The 18808-nt window shown below is 37.0% G+C and overlaps 2 protein-coding genes across 3 annotated transcripts; both read left to right on the plus strand.

Moving 5' to 3' along the window:
- The first annotated feature begins 2000 nt into the window (after positions 1–2000).
- LOC114732026 (syntaxin-71) lies at positions 2001–5134 on the plus strand. Its single transcript, XM_028919299.1, has 9 exons — positions 2001–2368; positions 2620–2745; positions 3173–3332; positions 3436–3521; positions 3650–3718; positions 3817–3861; positions 3966–4028; positions 4131–4207; positions 4730–5134. Exons 1-9 carry the CDS (start codon positions 2213–2215, stop codon positions 4743–4745), a joined length of 798 nt encoding a protein of 265 aa, XP_028775132.1. The 5' UTR covers positions 2001–2212; the 3' UTR covers positions 4746–5134.
- Positions 5135–15365: 10231 nt separating this feature from the next.
- LOC114732090 (zinc finger protein JACKDAW) lies at positions 15366–17945 on the plus strand. 2 transcript variants are annotated; one of them, XM_028919390.1, is made up of 4 exons: positions 15366–15634; positions 15749–15927; positions 16012–16408; positions 16633–17945. In XM_028919390.1, the coding sequence occupies exons 2-4, from the start codon at positions 15801–15803 to the stop codon at positions 17588–17590; spliced, it is 1482 nt and encodes a 493-aa protein (XP_028775223.1). In that variant the 5' UTR covers positions 15366–15634; positions 15749–15800; the 3' UTR covers positions 17591–17945. The 2 variants fall into 2 exon arrangements, with proteins under 2 accessions (XP_028775223.1, XP_028775221.1); XM_028919388.1 differs by having other exon boundaries at positions 15366–15927.
- The last annotated feature ends 863 nt before the right edge of the window (positions 17946–18808 follow it).

The raw sequence follows: 18808 nt of genomic DNA on the forward strand, positions 1-18808 counted from the left end.
CTGTTCTTTTTTCCCCCCTTCTCCTCTTAACTTTGTTTTGAAGTTATCTGGAGAAGACAAGTCATTGCTATTCCTCATTGTCTTGCACTTACAGCTACCGGAGGGATACGAAACTTCACGGAGACGGGCAAGGTAGACGTGGATGTTTCTGTGCCACAAGGCTACGCCGAATCATATGGAAAAAAGTGTTCCGCTTGTGACTAAAAACCAATAACATTATTCTATGTTCAAGAGCCCACCTTGCACTCTTTCATTCGACACTAACATGTTTTTAAGCTCGCGTGATCCTTCAGACTATATCTCCACTATATGATAATGGTAGTTGGATAGATATGATTTCTCTGTGGAATCTTGAAGCTCCCTGCTTTCAGCTGTTAGAAACAAAGGGGGAAACTCCATCTCGTGTTTTCATATTAAGAAAAGTCGCATGGCCCGTTTTAAATTTACCGCCCATTAACCCGTTTCATAATTTGATCTCGCCACATGCCCATTGTTATTCTTCATACCTTATCGACCATATGACGCATACTGCATTGATCAATCTTCTTTGGCCAAGTTCGGCACACATTTAAAATTACTTGTAAACTTTTTCATTTGAGTTAAAATAAAACTTCTCTTGTATACTTATTTTATATTTTATAAATTATAATTAAAAAACTATTTATAAATCATTTTAAATCACGTGTTGTGTTTATTGTTCTAGGCCTCTAGCAATGAAGTGATGTATTGTGTACAAATATATTCTATTGCAGAGGATCGGTCCGTTTGCATTCGCCACTGTTTATTACTCATTCGGTCTTTGATATAAGATCTATTTAATTAATTTGATTAGATTTAAAAAGTTAGGTAAGTTAGTTAATTACAAAAAATATGACATGTTTTTTCTAAAACATCATAATCATCTTTCTTGATATTCTCCCTCACTCTTATACTTGATCATAGTTAAGAGAGTATCTGTAGAAATAATTTAGAAACAAATTAATAAATATAAAAAATAAATTTTATATTTAGAACTAAAATTAACTCAATAATTAAATTTTATATTAAGTATTGAAGGAGTATTATTTTGGAATACAGGGCTGGTCAGAGGCGGATAAAAATATTACGCTATAAAGAGCCCATTTTGGACCGTTTTTTGTCCGCTTACGCACATAAGGCCTCGTTAGGTTCCTGCAACAAAATACTTCCTCCGGTCTTAATTATAAGAGCCAGTTAACTAATTTGAAGAGATTAAGAAAATAAGTTGAGTTAGTTATTTGTTCTAACTAGGTATTATCTTTCCTAAAACATCCTTACTAATCAAGTGTATTAACTACAACTATCATTGTTAGAAGCGTTATTTTGAAAAAAATATATAAATACGAGAGATAAAGTACATTGAGATCTTATATTTAGAACCAAAATAAAAATCAACCATGATCTTATATTAATGACAGGAGGAGGTAGTACTAGTGTTGGTTTTTCCCTTGCAATAGCACGTAAGTTTTGCGGAACTTGTAGGAAATGCTACCTCCGCGAGATCCATCAGATCCAATTAATTAATTTTAAAAAATTAAGAAAAATAAATAAATTATTTTAAAGTATTTATATATATAATTTTTTCCAAACTAGTATGTTTAATTTATAAACCCACACATAGTCTAATGAAATATACAAGTTTTAGAAAGATTATGTAATATGTAATACATATTATCATTAAATAATTTATTTATCTTTTATAAATTTTTTAATTAGCCAACTGGGTTTCAAGCAGTGCTATTTTTAAAAATAAAATTATTCCCTTCTTTCTCACCAAAGAATTTTACCGTAAGACTTTTTCTTAAACTAATAAATCGTTCTCAAATCTCAACTCTCAAAGTCATTACTCAATGCTGATTGCTGACAAAACGGGGAAAAAAAATTGAAGACTTGAAGGAAAGAAAGTGAAACGCATGGTAATAGTAATGGTAAATAAAACTAAAACCTGCCCGGGAAATAAACGGAGAGTAAAACCAAAGAAATCTAAACGAACGAACTCTCGTAGAAGAGAGGTATTGAACTGTAGTCGGGACCCCGCCTTTCTCTTCTGAAATAATTCCCGGCTTATTCTGGAACAGACTAGGGCACAATTGAAGGACAGATCGAACTTTGCTGTACCCAGTGATCTGTTACTTTAGTGTGCTGTCAACAATAACGCGAAGATCAGGGCTGGATTCTAGTCCCAAGCAACATCATGAGCGTCATCGACATTCTAACTAGAGTTGATTCGATCTGTAAGAAGTACGACAAATATGACGTCGACAAGCACAGGGATACTAATGTTTCTGGCGACGATGCCTTTGCTCGACTATACGCCGTCGTCGACGCCGACATCGAGGCTGCTCTTCAGGTGTTTTTCTAATTTTCATTCGTTCTGCTTGATACGAAGAAAAATTAAGTAGAAGTACTTGAATTTAGCGAGTTCTTTTTCCTGCATGAACTTTTTGGACCGAGACAATGCTTCGTAGCCCATATAGGTGGAGAGTTTGCGGGTCAATTTGTGCCCTAATTTATGGATTATTCTTTTAATTTTGAATTTGAATTTTGAGTTCGGGCTGCTTCCGGATTTACCTGACAATGTCTTGAGTCGATTCGTTGTAGAAAGCAGAAACCGCTTCTAAGGAGAAAAATCGGGCATCTGCCGTGGCAATCAACGCGGAGCTTCGTCGTACCAAGGCTCGGTTGCTGGAGGAAGTCCCCAAGTTGCAGAGGTTGGCGGTCAAAAAGGTTGTTTATTTAACTTTTCTGCTGGTTACAGTATCATTTGAAAATCGAAAGTGTTCTTTATGCGGATGACGCTGCAGATTTCTGTTTTTCGCGGCAGTTATAAAGGGACCTTGATTTACCACACCAGACTACAATGTTCTAACTTATAATACACTGACAGCAAGCTTATCATGTAATCTAATAGAAGGTTGTGGAATAAAATTTGATGATGAGAGACTAGGAGAAATAAATTCAACACCTCTAGCTCTGGCCGCTCGAGTAACCGTACAAGATCCGAAATGAGCAGTTTCTTTGTTGTATCTGTCTGTTCTGATGATGCTACTTATTAGTGACCATTTCTGTTTATGTCGTATTTTTCTGTAGCTAGGATAGGTTCAAAGTTATTGACTAGGACATTGTTTGGATGCATGATATGATATATTCACAGGTGAAGGGGCTTCCACCAGAAGAATTTGCTGCACGTAATGATTTGGTTCTTGCATTGCCAGAGAGGATCCAAGCTATCCCGGATGGGGCTCCAGCTGCCCCAAAGCAAACTGGAGGCTGGGCAGCTTCTGCCTCACGTACCGAAATTAAATTTGATTCAGGTATCATAAATTGTCTATCTCCTATGGAATTAAAATGGTTAACAACGTGGAACTTGTTAATGAACGGACTTTGTTTTATTTGTGTATTTTTTGCTGTTTACAGATGGGCAATTTGACAGTGAATACTTCCAGCAAACTGAGGAATCAAGTGGATTCAGGCAGGAGTATGAAATGCGCAGGATGAAGCAGGCGAGTGACTTCTCGGTTTTCACAATTGTAGCTAGTGAATTTTTTTTTTTTCCTGTTTTTCTATCACTTGATATATATGTTAATTGTTACTTTGGGAATGGTTTCAAATTTAACTCAACTTTCTTCAGGATCAAGGTTTGGAAGTAATCTCAGAAGGACTGGATACATTGAAAAACATGGCGCATGATATGAATGAGGTCTGTTAAACTATTCTAGTTTACCTTTCCTTTTCACTGTGTGCGCGCGCGAGTTTTTTATCTCCATTTTTTGTGAATCGTTTATGTTTTCAACACAGGAAATGGATAGACAAGTCCCATTGATGGATGAGATTGACACTAAGGTGAGGACAATTAATTTTTGCCAGTACTCCGTGGCCTCAAAATTCAAGTTTTCATAACTGGAATTGGGAAGTTGACATTTGGGAATTATGTATTTTGTTCACAGGTGGACAAGGCATCCTCTGATCTTAAGAATACCAATGTCAGACTTAAAGACACGGTCAATCAGGTTAGTTAACTGGATCTTTTTCTATCTTTCTCATCCTTCAATTTTAAGCCTCGTCAACGCCAGGTTTCTTTCTAAATCTTCTCAATTTTGGTTCTTTTCCAGCTTCGATCCAGTCGAAACTTCTGTATTGATATTGTGTTATTGATTATAATTCTTGGAATTGCTGCTTATCTGTACAAGTAAGGCTTTTATCTCCTTTACAAGCACCTGATTTTTCTTATATTTTCCTCTTTTCATAGATTATGGTCCCAATTTATTTTATTCCTGCTTCATGTGCCCTTGGATTTCAAGTTTTCTTATTTAAACATGGCTGATGAATGTTTAGAGTTTCATTTGGGAACTTTGAGTTGCATCTTAAGAGTGAATGTAGGTCTAAGGATTCTTGCCTTAGGAAATGGTCATCATCGGAATATAGTTTTATCGATTATGAGCTCTGTATGACTAATAGTTTGTGATTAATAAACATCGCCTGTATAGAAAGAGCAATAGTGGTTTCTGAATGAGTTGGGCTGTGTACGTACTTTAAATTTCCTAATTTTAATCAAATCGAGGCATTATTTAGAGCTTCATTTTATCTTGATCTGCACCTGTTGGTGTAGCTTAGATGGTGTTTGGTTGTCTCGTTTTTTTACAAACCCCCCCAACCAAAAAAAAAAAAAAATCTTGAGATGCATTTCTGACTTGCCATGCTTGTTTTGCAGTGTACTAAAGAAATGATGATCAACGCGGGGCCCTTGAATCTGATTGGTGCGTTTGCATGCCTTGCCTATATTTCTTGTATTTTCCGGAGAATATGGTGCTTTTTCTCCTTTTTGTTTTTGTTTTTTTATTTTTAATTTTTTTTGGCACTCGAGAGATACGCATCCGTCATTTACAGAGACCCGCGTTTGCCGGTGTGTATCATCATGAGAAATATAGGTTGCTGATCCTTGTATATGCTTGCTTCAGAATTGTTGCTAAACTTGGCTCTGATTTCCCCATCTGCAGATACTTGTATCACTTTCGTTATGTTTGCATCAAGGTTCTTTATAGTAGTATTATAATTTTGTGTGAACATTTTTTCATGGGGAACAAGTATGAGTGGTGGGAATTGGGGTAACAGCAAACAGGGCTTTTATTATTAGTTTTATTCAGTTGATTGTTCCGTGCCATGTTTTGGAATGTGCTCCCCTGGCTCCGATTCAAAGTGCAAGTCGGATGTAACCGCATGATTCAGACCAAAATATTAGTTAAAAGATAATTATAACATGAAGGGCCTGTTTGGGTGTGTCCAAAACAATGGTTTGGGTGGAATGTCACCCAAATAATATCTATTTTGGAAAAATAATCTAAGACCATGGTTTTGGAGTGCAAAACTATGGTTTTAGGAGAATTGAATTCATTCTGTTTTTGATTCAAATTGGAGAATATGATTATGCCTGTTAGAATAGACTTTAACAATAATATGACTTTTGACATCTTTTAATTATTTTTTATAAATATATTTAATCTTATATCTTATAAATATATATACACATTAATTATTTATTAATTATGTTGGTAAAAAATATATTATTAACAATTTTATTCTTTCAAATTAAAATATATTATAAAATCTATCTTTTGTGTAATTATCATATTAACTTATGTCTTTTTAGTAATTTGTATATATAAAAAGTGTTTCTGATAATAACTATCTAAACACTCTCACTTTTCAGAATTTTTTTATTTATAAAATCTATTCTTTACAAAGCCTATTTTTCAAAAGTTATTTTTCAAACCATGATTTGGTTTCATCCAAATATCCTCTAAATATGCATAAAATTTCTATGACCTAAACATGCATTTGACAAAAGTGAACATTACATTAACTATAATTAATTGCGTAGAAGAGCAGAATAGAAAAATTAAATGTCGTGTTTTATATATTGTTAAACTGGGCTACTTTATATTTTAGATGAAGTCCAGTGAAAAGAAATAAATTATAGCCGTATAACTGACTAGCCGTTTTGGTTGGTCCTCTATTGTATAAGTCGAATAAATTCTCTTCATGGCCTCTTAAAAATTATACGAATTTATTCTCAGTGCAAATCTAGAAGATCAAACCCATTAAATCTGAAATCTTTTTTTTTTTTAAGTCATGAATTTAAAAAGTATAAGAAGTCATATTGTTCACAACCTATGATTCATATGGTTGTTTTAGGTTCCGTGCAAATATTGGTTTTGATGGTGTCAAGCTGGAGAATACCTTGATTCCAAGATTTTTTTTTTTCACTATCTTTCTATTAAAAGCAATCTTATTTGAAATACCGTTGGGTATTAAATATGAGTATTTTTTTTAGTAGAGATTGAAATCTTGATTCGTGATATTGTGAGGAACTAGTCCTATTAGTTAGACTCAATCCCGTAGATTTTATTCAGAGAATTGTTTAGGGAAAATTAGAATATGCCTGTTGCTTTGGGATGTTGGGCCGTGGCCTCAGAAAACAAGAAATTGGGCCTATCCCAATAAGCGGGTTTTAGTCACATTGAAACATAGAGTCAGGCTGATCCTGACCAGAAAACAAAGCCAGGCTGCATTGAAAGGGACAGAATTAATAGTCTCAGCCAATCAAAAGTAACTAAGGGGAGTTGGATCAAATTCTCATTGGGAAAGATACTTATATTTAATACCAGACAGTACCTTAAACAGGGAAAAAAGGGGGGAAAAAAAAAAAGAGGTATCAAAATAGAAGCAGAACTGGACAAAGGCCAAGTCAGCCTCTCCAATAAAGTTCTGATAAGAGGTTTTAATCTGTGTCAGGCTGAGAGAGAGAGAGAGAGATATATGTGATCCGGAGCAAGTTTCTTTACCAAAGAAAGAAAAACTTCGAGCCGTGAAAGACTCTTCCGTTTGTGTTCTTAAAAGTAGCGTTTCTATTCCCATAGATATATTCTTCTAGGGTGACAGAAAAATTTGGCTGCGGCAAAGCCAGCAAGCGACAGAATGCTGAAACTTCTATTGAAATTCAGAGGTATTGGTAACTTCATTCATTGGGAGATAAGATGTTCATAGCTTACTTTTTGCTTACAAAAAGCAAATTGTCTACTCAATCTGATCCTATTTATGAGTTATTTATAATGTGTTTTACTGAAATAAAAGAAAACGTTAAACTTTTTCATCATTGTCCAAATCCAAGTTCTCCAATTATAAAAGAACTCGCACCGAGGTACACGCGGATAGAGGCAAAATTGAATTTAGATCTAAACCACGTTAAGTACATGTTCTGAGTTCCGGCAAAATCAAAATAGATCCAAGAAAGGCATATTCTTAAGTGGGGAAAAAATATCGACTGGTATGTATAGCTTCCCCTGTGCTGCAATATATATGGAATGGAATGAAAAGGTAAAGATATCATGCAGTCTAATGCTGCCTTCTTTAGAGCCTACAATGGGAAAACTGAAATATATACAGCTAACTGCATAAATTCGTTGTTCATGTTAACAGAAGTATGAGTTTCAGGAAATGAATGGTAGAGCTTTTGAATTTGAAAGGAAAAATGATCTGAACACAGAAGACGATGTTTCTGTTTGGCCCTATGTATTCCTACCAAATACTACCATATAGTCCCATCGCACAAAACTCCAAGAAACAGCACAACGTGAATGCAATCCCAAGCAACGGACACAATAAAACCAACTTGATTCTCTGTTTTGGTTTCTTTCTCTTGGAACTAATCTATTGAATGACTCATCTTCTTTTGTTTAGCTTTCTTCCCTCACTCGACAGCCTGTTTTGACAGAATGCAGCATCCATACACATCTTTCAATCAGTACATGATTAATTAATTGAATTAAATATGTGCTGCAGAGCCAATGCTCTTTCCAGTTCATTAAGAAAGCAAGAAGCTTCTTCTCATAGACCTGGGTGTGTAAAGTCAGGAGTGATTAATTAATGCCCTGAAAGCTAATGTGAATGAATCAATGGGGTTGGGGTTCTAATGTCCCCTCGCCTTGATTAATTAGCTTGTTATTATCAAACCGAGACTCGGGATTTGTCTTGTGCGCGCGAATGGCGTATAGATTTTAGACCAATAAAATAAGTAAGATGAATTATGATTGGAATTCTTGTTTGATTATGATATGCAATGAAGTCATTCCCAGTTTAAGCTCAATAGTGAAATGTGAACGCATTTACAAAATGTGGAGTAAATCTTATGGTTTTCTTTCTATTAATTAAAAGTGGTTTGAATCTTGAGATTTAGACCATCTCGTGAATTAAGATTGGTTTGGGTTAGCCAGTGTCAAGCATATGATAGTAAAGTCCAATTTGGATGGCCAATTAGATTAATAAATCAGTTGACCAGTTAGTTGACTAGTCAAAGTCAAAATTTTAGACCGATTAAATGACCAATTTAAATGATGTTTTCAATGTTGATGAATGATAGTGAGTTGTTTCTCATAACGTGACAAATCAATATTCAAATTTCTGCTAAAAGAAATGTTCACATTTAACATCTAATAGTATCATTTAAGGAGAGATACGTGTGCATTGGAAAAAAAAAGGGAGGAGAATGAGGGTGAGTTACTCATCATATTCTTGGGGCCATGGAACGCTAAAAAGACAAGCAGAGAGCAACAAAAACACAAAGCCAGGAGACACGAGGACGGGCCAGATGGGGAGCCCACCAAGGGCCCATGAGACCCATCATTCAGTCCACAAGTCTCTTTTTGTATTTTTCCCCTCTCGCTCTTTCTCCATTGGTGTTTTGTGATCATCCCATGTGAGATCAATTAAATTTCTATGTGGTGGAGCCTCTCCCAGTTCCCTTATCTCATAGGCCCCATCCACCATGCTCCTCCATCCATCTATTAAATTTAAAAGTCACCTTTACCCAAAAAAAGAATAAAAATAAAAAGTAAAAGTCACCGAGTTCCTGGTTGAGTAGGGATATTTTTGTCCGCATGTTTTCCTTTGTTTAAGAAAGTAGGCAAATTATGTTTAAATTTCAAACTCATGAACTGTTATTATACTTTTTAAAAAGGTCCAGCAGAATTGGCTATTTGTTTCTCTATACGAAGAGCTTGCCCTCTCTGTGATGATTGATGAACAATGCTTCGAATCTTAATGATACAAGTGCAAATCTCTTAAACCCTCGTGAAGACTTGGCTGTTTTTCTCAATATTGGGATATGTTTTACTCCTCTGGCCCTAAATATAAAACTCCTTTGTGGTATAAATTACACTACAAAAAAGATCTTATAGGACTAGAGGAGTATTTAAAAAGAAAACACATACTCTGTCCTGTCCTCTAAAACTCCTTATTAAGAGACAAAAGAGAGAACTTTCCTGGCTTAAATATAAGGGACAACGTAACTACTTATTATCCCTTGCATTAATTTAAAAAAAAGATCTATTTTACCCTCATTAATTAAGTCAGCATCATCAATACACAACCACATTATGAAACAATTAATATGAGTATTCTGGAGGAAAAGTTAAATATCAAACATAGTATTTGTTGATTTTAAGTTTTTAACTATATTCCTTATCAATCAGTCCACAATGCCTCCAATTCCCACGCGGGAAAGTACAGTCTTGATCATTTTCCCATTAATTAGTGTTATAAGCTTTTAATGTGAAGAAAGTGTGTGCTTTTTTTTTGGCACTTTCCATGAATGCATAAAACTTATTATTGTTTTTTGAAAAGTAGTATCGGATTTGTTATATGACGTTGGCTGAAAATACTCAATTGAAAGAACCATCCAATTAAAATCCCTATTTTATTCATCCGTGCATGTCGGACTACATGCATGCCTTCTCGTAGTATCAGCACGTGACACAGAAAATCCTGTAAATAATACTATCTTTGATTTTTAATATAAAAACTAGTTGACTAATTTAATAAATTAAAAAAATTATTTAAGTTAATTATTTGCAATAAATATATATCGTATTTCCTAAAATATCCTTAGTAATCAAATGTATTAGTTAGAATTGTCATTATTATATTCTTGGAAAAAATTGATAAACATAAGAAACAATGTGAATTGAGATTATATTTAGGAACAAAATAAAAGCCAAATGAATTCTTATATTAAAGACAGGAGGTAGTATTTAGGATCCAATTTCAGTGTTGTGAAGCTTATTAAACATAACAAAGGAGGGCAAAATTAACCCACAGTACCGAACCGGCCAGGGTAGCATCTTTGAACTAAATTATGCACTGTGCCTCTTAGTTGGTCGTCTCAATATGTTTCATTCTGTTTACCTGGATGAACAATGAAAATAATTGGCTGGCAGAAATTAAGCAGCAAAAATTCAACGAATCTAAGTAACTAACATCATTACAGAGCTTAACTAGTAGTGATTTATATATATCGGAAGCTGAGAAAGAACAGAATCTGAGAAACATAAAACTTAACTTATTGGAACTAGGAACACGTGAAAGTCTCTCATGAAATGATAAAAATGCCATCTTGAGCAGGCATCTCCTTATTTAAGTATGGAATAAATGTCTGGACTCTTAAAATCTGTGAGAAGATCATGTGTTTGTGTTTGAAAGCATGGCAGCTTTAATCTCTTATTTTGTCGTGGTACGCTACTACTTCTCTGAGTTACATATCAACGTTACTGCACACTTTGTACAATTATTGCTTCATGGCTCCGCGCTTGGCGCTGCTTTTCTTAATGGCTTTTGATTCCCTTTTTGAAAGAGAAAAAAGTGAGCAAGGACGAAATATCGATCATAACAAAAGATCCTGCACAGTACCTAATGATCTGCTATCCATCTGCTCCTTATTTTTAACCGCACTATCTCAAATTCACGTATATGTAGCAGTAAAACAATTTGATGAAAAGACTCTGAAAAGTTGCTTTCGGGTCTATCAAAGAGCTGATCTACTATTTCATCCCTCATCTCTACCAATGTAATAACCAAACGAAGCACTTGCAGAACTGTCAGTCAAAGCAAAACCCTACTAATAACACAATCCAAACTGGGCAACGACGCTTCTCTTCACACCCAACTAACAGCCCAGAAGCTGCAAACCTATATATGATGAGTCGGTACATATACGTATCAGTCACAATACGACTATAGGAATATGAACATCAGGAAAAATCACTTTCAGATAGAAATATCGGGACTGATTATATGTACAAGATGATCATATGCGGGGCCTCTTATGAAATACATGAATGGAGGGATGTCGTTATCTGGTCGGACATATATATGTATATTATTATGAACAACCAGAGCAAATAATGCCTTGTGAGCTTCATTCCATTTCATAAGTGGGTCAGGCTGGAAAATGAAAAAATCCGTTTATTATTATTTGACGAGTCCATTAATAAGTGCTCCCTCAGTAATTAATTAGCACTCGATTGTGTTTGTGTGTGTGTGTGTGGGGGGGGGGGTAAATTAGAAAGCATAGGATGCTGGAATGGGGAGGAGGGAACACAACTAATGTGGATTGAAAGGGAAGAAGCTCCCGATGCTTCAAGTCAAAATTAGTCGTATTTTATCACATATAATATCATTCACAACACGTCAGTTTGCCTTCTCTCGGTCATTTTAGTTATATTTTTATATTGGGTTCCATCAAACTACAATATTATAAGATGGATGTAACCCCAGGCCTGATCATTCGGTTCATGAATACAATATTGTCAAACAGGTTGGCCCTCCCTTCTTTATTTTATACAATTTACTCCTAATTAACTCTCTTTCATTATTCTTAATTTCAGGCGCTGATTGGTAATTCTCACCTAATCTCCTGTATCCACCAATTCCACCATATATGATCTAACACAGGGCCCCAAATGCAGTCTTAATCACTTGTCGTTGTATTATATTTATCAAAATCAGTCATGTCGAGAGATGATGATAATGTAGGATAATACTAAAATACAATGTCGTTGTAACTAAACAGTGTCGGGGGCTAGCTTTTTCTTTGTACTTAAGGTAAAATGCCCCATTCTTACTTTTGATAAACACACATATCACGAGTTTGGTATAAAAAGTGACAGTTTAGAGAGGAGTCACAGATGAAGTGGCCTTCCCTTTTCAAACCCATTGCTATATTTACACTCTAATATAATCTAGACCAAATTAAATGAGATCAGAATATGTATAGTTTAATTGGAAATCTAATGGCTAGGCTAGCTATAGAGAGAGCTATAAATGTACATACATACATATATATATATATCTTTTGGGTGTATGGATTGGAAAAGGAGTATGAACGAGGAAGGAAGGTTCTGCTATTAGTTGCGTAACCACGTGGATTTGTGCATTTCAGGACACAGTAAAGGCTCCACCTCAACCTCCCTGCCTACCTCCGTTGCACTGAAAGTCAATACTGGTCTATACATATAAGGACCAACTTGCTCCAGATGTGAAGTCCCTCTGCATCTTTAACAGGTTACTATAACAAGAAAACTGAAATTCCAACTTGTTAATTACCGTTTAAAGAGGGAGGGAAATTAAATGCGTCGTTAATTACTGTTGTCATTTTAGATACTGTTTAGCATGGAGGAAATGGATGGAACAGAAAGGGAAATAAAACTTTAATAAGCTTCATTTAAAAAACTGAAAAAGTGAGATTTTAAAATTTTAATTAAAAAAAGTAATATAAAAGAGCTTCTAACCCCACTTTTTTAATTTTTTAAAATTGAACTCGTTAAATTTTTTCTTCTCCTTTTCTTCTCTCCCATCCATATCTCTCATACCAAACGGGTCCTTAGGCACTTGTTCATGGTGGTTATCACGAAACGAATGGACTTGCAGTTGATGTGAGAACTTATAATAATTTTATGCTGTGAAATAGTGATAATTACAACCCTAATTAACTGGGTATGTGTTTAGTTCGGTAGGGACTAATTTAATTTGTTGAGTCGAGGGAGGGAAAAGCAAATAGTACTGTTGTTGTGGTTGTGGTTGCTTCAGATGGAAAAAGTTGTTCTTATGAGACACATAAATGCAGTTGTTTGAAACAGACAGGAAAAAGGTACTCCGATGAATCATAGGTTACTTGATTTTCAAAATCTGAATGGCTTCCAATCACGTGGAATCATGTTGTGTTTAGCAGTTAGTCAACTCATCACAGTAACTATATATAGAGACTTCAATTTGTTATCTGAGTATAGATGTGCTTCTTGCGTGGAGAGAGACTTTCCAATACTTTTTCTTCCTTCAAGCTACGGTAAATGGATTGCTTAATCAACAAATAAACGTGAAATAAATTGTTTCAAGCTAATTTAACGGCATTTTAGGTTAAAGCTAAGAATAAAAGCTAAAATGGGATAGAATTAAGGGACGAAGGCAAAACTGAAACAGTTAAAATAAAGAATTAAGAGGCGAAAATAGATTTTGAGACTCACAAATATATTTCAGAAAAAAGAAAATCCGAAAATCACATGGGTCAATGATTTAAGTCATTTCATTGCCTCCTTGGCGTGGTGATCATATATCCAACTTTCATGAATTATGGGGGCGTATGGTGAGGTGTCTTAATCAGTTAAGTAATCCTCAGATCCATTGTTAAGCCCGTGTCTGTGGTTGGGAAATTTTCACTTCAATATGTGTAAAATATAAGACTAATTTTATCTTCCAAAATAGGTTTTATATTTAAAATCAGAGAAATATATATAACAGATTGATTTATACTGGTGGGAAGAAAACTTTGTTCTCAAATTACCGCATGAAAAATTCAGATAGTATCTTACATCAGCGCGTAGATATGTCTATGTACGTATTGCCAACATCAACGCATGTGTGTAGAGCTAGGAAGACAAATCCTCCCAAATAAATTATAGTGTCCCTCACGATATTGGGAAGGAGAAATTAATATGTCAATTATTAATTTGTAATGACGACGATTCAACCGATAATGCTAAATTATTAATTGCAAGCAATGTAGTTACGTGTCAGTATATTCGACTTTAAGAAAATCCGCCAAATTATCACTAGTGGCTCCCGCCGTCCAATGAATGTGACAGACCTACCCTACCCAAATTATCATCAACTCATTGAACGAATGATGAAGGGATCGATTTCAAAAATTCTTGCATGAACTGAGTAATCAACGTTCGTTCATCAGTTTGTTCGATATATATATATGTATATATATAGCAAGCGTGCATGTCTAGGAACGAGGGAACAAAAAATACCCACTCGTTACAAACAACTTTCCATCTGATCAGACATTTAAATAAAGAAGGCAAATTAATTATTCTCAAATACTAGTACTTTAATTTAACTGCCTTTCCTTGCCGCGAGGATCACAAAATGCGTACATGCATGTACACAAAAACATGTATATATACACAGAGTTAGGAAAAGCGTACAAGGTATCTACATATGAGGAAATGAAATGTCGTGGTGGCGAACGAACACCAAGATGATGTCGGTGGGACATGTCTGATGCAGTTCTAACGTAATGTGTCCCGGTGTATACGTACGTGATCGCCACGACAATGAACAAAAGAGGTGTGACTTTTATTTGACTTGCTCCTGTTCCAGTGCTCCTGCACCCCAATGGGAACGCCCAGCGTCTGTGTAACACACAGGTTCACTCCCACTTTTGGGACGATGGGCGGTGCCGGGGCCCCACCCGATGACGACGAGACGGACAATGGTATCACGGACGGTCCTATCACCTTGCATCGGGAAAAGAGATACACATCCCCTCACATCTCAGTATCCCACCCCCGCCCTTACGACGGCCCCACAACCACAGAATACTCTCTCTCTCCCCCTCTCCCTGTGCATGTGTTTGTTTGTGAATGTTTCGCTGACCCCTCTGCCCCTGCCCTAATCTCTCATCGCATGCTAAAAAAGGAGCCTTCACTGTAATTATGGCTTAATCATTCTATACCAGGTAAAAGCTCTTATAAAGGTAACTTCCTTTTTCTGTCAACCCCACCATCATTTTAACCTTTGATCTTTTTCTTCTGTCCATGCACGGGGTCCCACAATCCCCAACTAGGCAGCACAACATATTATATGGGCATCTGGACCATGGAGTGTTATTTTATTCATTTCTGCCAAAAAGGCTTACCTAATTATGCGAGCCGAGCCTTTTTCACCAGAATAAAAAAATAACGATGGCTTTTTAAGCAAAACCATTTGGAGTTTGTGCACCAAATTAATGTACTCCATATTCTGGTTTACTATGCAAAAGGCAAGGGCATAGTTTTTCACTCCCTCACACACGCTCTTCCACAGATGTGCGCTGCGCGGGTGTCGTGTCTGTTTGTGTGTGTCTGCGTGTCACAGAGAGAGAGAGAGAGAGAGAGGTGCGTGGGGTGACCCATCAAAATCTATGGCTGACCTTGTTTGAGGAATGGCAGTAAGTAAATGAGATGAGATAGAGACTATGCATACAGGAACCTCAAAGGCATATTAAGGGAGTGAGCTAAGAGAGAGAGAAGCTAGAAAGAGAGCTCGGATATTATCTATTGCAGCGAGATATAGTGTTTGGTTTTATTCTATAGATATGAAATCAAACAAATAAGAAACCAGATCACTATCTGGAAGAGTCCGCAGTTCTCTGCATTAGTATATAGTTTTCCTTCCGAGTTTCGTCTATGGCTTTTTCTTGACTTTGGCAGAATCAAAGCCGGCCAACTCTTTGCAGATTTGGGTACCATCCAAAGCCATTTATGTTAATTTGGATTTTACTCCTCCAATCCCTTTGTTTTCTTCCTTGTACTGTCTGAAACCCTTTGAAAGATAGCTGTTTGCTTCTGGTCTTCAGTTCTCACTGCGTCGCTACGTGTAGCTGGCTATAACCCTTCCAATATATCCAAATGATGTCTGGCGACCCTTTCTCCTTATCCACTTCCATCGGAGGTTTTGCTCCACAACAAAACCCGAACCCAAACCCTAACCCTAAACCTAATCCCAAGAAGAAAAGGAATCTCCCGGGAACACCAGGTACTGATCACATCATTCTTCTTTTCTTTTAATTTCGCATACCATTGTGTTTCTTTTTAAATGGAACTGGAATTTTGAGAACAGATCCAGATGCGGAGGTCATCGCGCTCTCACCGAAAACTCTCATGGCCACCAACAGGTTCATTTGCGAAATATGCAACAAAGGGTTTCAGAGAGATCAGAACCTTCAGCTTCACCGGAGGGGTCACAACTTGCCATGGAAGTTACGACAAAGGTCCAATAAAGAAGTTCGAAAGAAGGTCTACATCTGCCCGGAGAAGACGTGCGTCCACCATGACCCATCCAGAGCTCTGGGCGACCTCACGGGCATAAAGAAGCATTTTAGCAGAAAACATGGAGAGAAGAAATGGAAGTGTGACAAGTGTTCCAAGAAATACGCGGTCCAATCTGACTGGAAAGCTCACACCAAGACTTGTGGAACAAGAGAATACAAGTGCGATTGTGGGAACCTATTCTCCAGGTACATATTTTTGTCTTCCTCATATAATTCAATCGGGCTTGTCACTTTAATCGTGAGACTCAGACGGATGACATGTGAATATGATATCAAGTTTTCGTGCTGTCTCTGTTTGTCGAAGGAAAAAAGCTAATTAAATGCTTCAGTCCCCTGTTTCATGGCATTAAATTGGGAAATGATTAGTTTTTAATGAGTGGTTCCTTTCACTGAATGTTGAACATGAACAGAAAGGACAGCTTCATTACACACAGAGCTTTCTGCGACGCCTTAGCAGAAGAGAGTGCGAGACTCACCTCGGTTGCCACAACAAACCTGAATTTCAAGAACGAAGGGAATGCGATGAGCTCACAACCTAGCCTGGGACTTGAAAACAACGCAGAGGTAATCTCTCAATTTGGCTCGCATGGATTTCGTGCAGATTTTAATGGAGGAATGGGTACGGACCAGCAAAGAGCAAGCTTATCAATGTGGTTGAACCAGGGAAATAATAACGGCCTTGACGTTGGAGGGCTGTACGGGTCTTCAAGTTGTTCTTCAGGTTTGGGTGACCGTATGGCACAAATGACTACCCAAGCTAATAACAATGCTTTTGGGTCTTGCAATTTCGGAATGCCTTCTTCAAATTCAACAAACGCAGGTCTTTTACTATCAAGTGGGAAAAGGAGCGAAGCTATGTCAAAGCCAGCTTCTCCCATGTCAGCGACTGCTTTACTTCAGAAAGCAGCTCAGATGGGTTCCACCAGAAGCAGCAGCAACAACAACAACAATCCCTCTATTTTCAGTGGCACTTTGGGAGTGATGTCCTCGTCTTCTAATTCCCACGCGACCACTAATCTCAACGATAACAACAACACCAACAACCCCCAGAACTTTAGTTCAACTAGCAGTGCTGAGCCAGTGCTAGCAGATAACAACTTTAGCTCGTTCACACATGCATCGAACAGTACTAATCTTGACCAGCTCTTGATGCAGACCAGTGCAAAGCAAAGTGAACAACAAGTGCAATTGAAGCTTTACCCAGGTGTTTCATCCGAACACAATTTAACGAGAGATTTTCTCGGCATGGGTGGTGGCGGTGGTGCCGGAGGAGCTGGGCCTCCTCCCCCGTTTTTACCACAAGAGCTGGCAAAGTTTGCGTCCATTGGTTCCCCCATGGGTTTAACCCAATTTACTGCCAACCATTGAAGTCGTTTCTATGTTTTTACTGATTGGATAGATTAGGCAGCCAGCTAGGCAACGCAGGCCCTCCTTGTGTAAGTAAAAACAAGGCAAATTTGAAGTTTCATTGGGTAGTTGAAGATTCCACCAATGTGACCCAGCTTGTGTGTGGGGGGCCCACTGCATGTCTGAGGTGACCCTAGCTAGGAGCAGCGATCTCCGAGACTCAGACTCATGCATGTTCTCCTAATTGTAGTTGTTGTTCTTGTTCCTGCTTTCTTGTTTTTTGTCTTCCGTCTTAGCCTTCTTATCTTATCTTGTTCGCCTTCTCTTTCTTCGATCAAAACTAATATAGTCTGCAGTGCATAAAATAATCTTGGAATATTTCGACCAAAAAGCACACAGAAAGCCACGTACCATATCCCGTTGACCGCCCGTTGTGACGAGGGGTTAGGAATATAGAATGTTATTGTTAGTCCTGACCCATCCAACCTAGCTAACTTGCCTACGTTCCCGTATTTATCAACTTTCAGCTTTTACTGATACATGAGAGGGAGGCGATTAATCTTGGGAAATAGAACTTCGTACGTCTCCCAGCGTTTTCGGCGGTTATCCAGGGAAAATGACATTTTAATTACACTAAACAAAAAAGATAATGATTTCCATCGACAATACAGGAAAAAGCTGCTCAGAGCCCAGTGCATGTAATTGAAAAACCAAAAAAAATATAATGCCATTTTAGGTCTTTATAAACATAGCAAAAGAGTTATTAATCAAAATGGCCCAATGCATGCAAAAGGAGAGATATAGTGGTGGTATTTTCATTTCATATTCTGTTAATAATAAGGATGTGTCAAGTAGCTGAGGGTAGTGGACCTTTTCTAATGAATCCATGATTTAGAAGAATGAGGAGGCTTTAAATTTGTCAAGTGTGCTAGCTAACTGGCTAATTGCTAACACGTGTCAGTGATTAATTAAAATCAATTAAGATAGGGGCGTTGGGTCAAACTTCCACATTTGACTCGCAGCATAGGTACTAGTTTAATTTCGCATCCAGTTCTGTGTTGCTTCTCTGCATAGCAACTGCCAAGTGTGCCGTTTCACAGACATATCCCAATTAACATAATCTAAAAGCACTGAAACCAAAGAGGAACCCATGGTCCGTGACTAGTGAATAATTCTCCTTTACATGCGTTTTGTTATTGATGTTAAATTTCAAACATAGGTGAAGCTATGTATATGGTC

The sequence above is a fragment of the Neltuma alba genome, unplaced genomic scaffold (assembly GCF_004799145.2).
Source record: "Neltuma alba isolate B1F8T4 unplaced genomic scaffold, ASM479914v2 tig00012871_pilon, whole genome shotgun sequence".
In the NCBI taxonomy this organism is placed as follows: Eukaryota; Viridiplantae; Streptophyta; class Magnoliopsida; order Fabales; family Fabaceae; genus Neltuma; species Neltuma alba.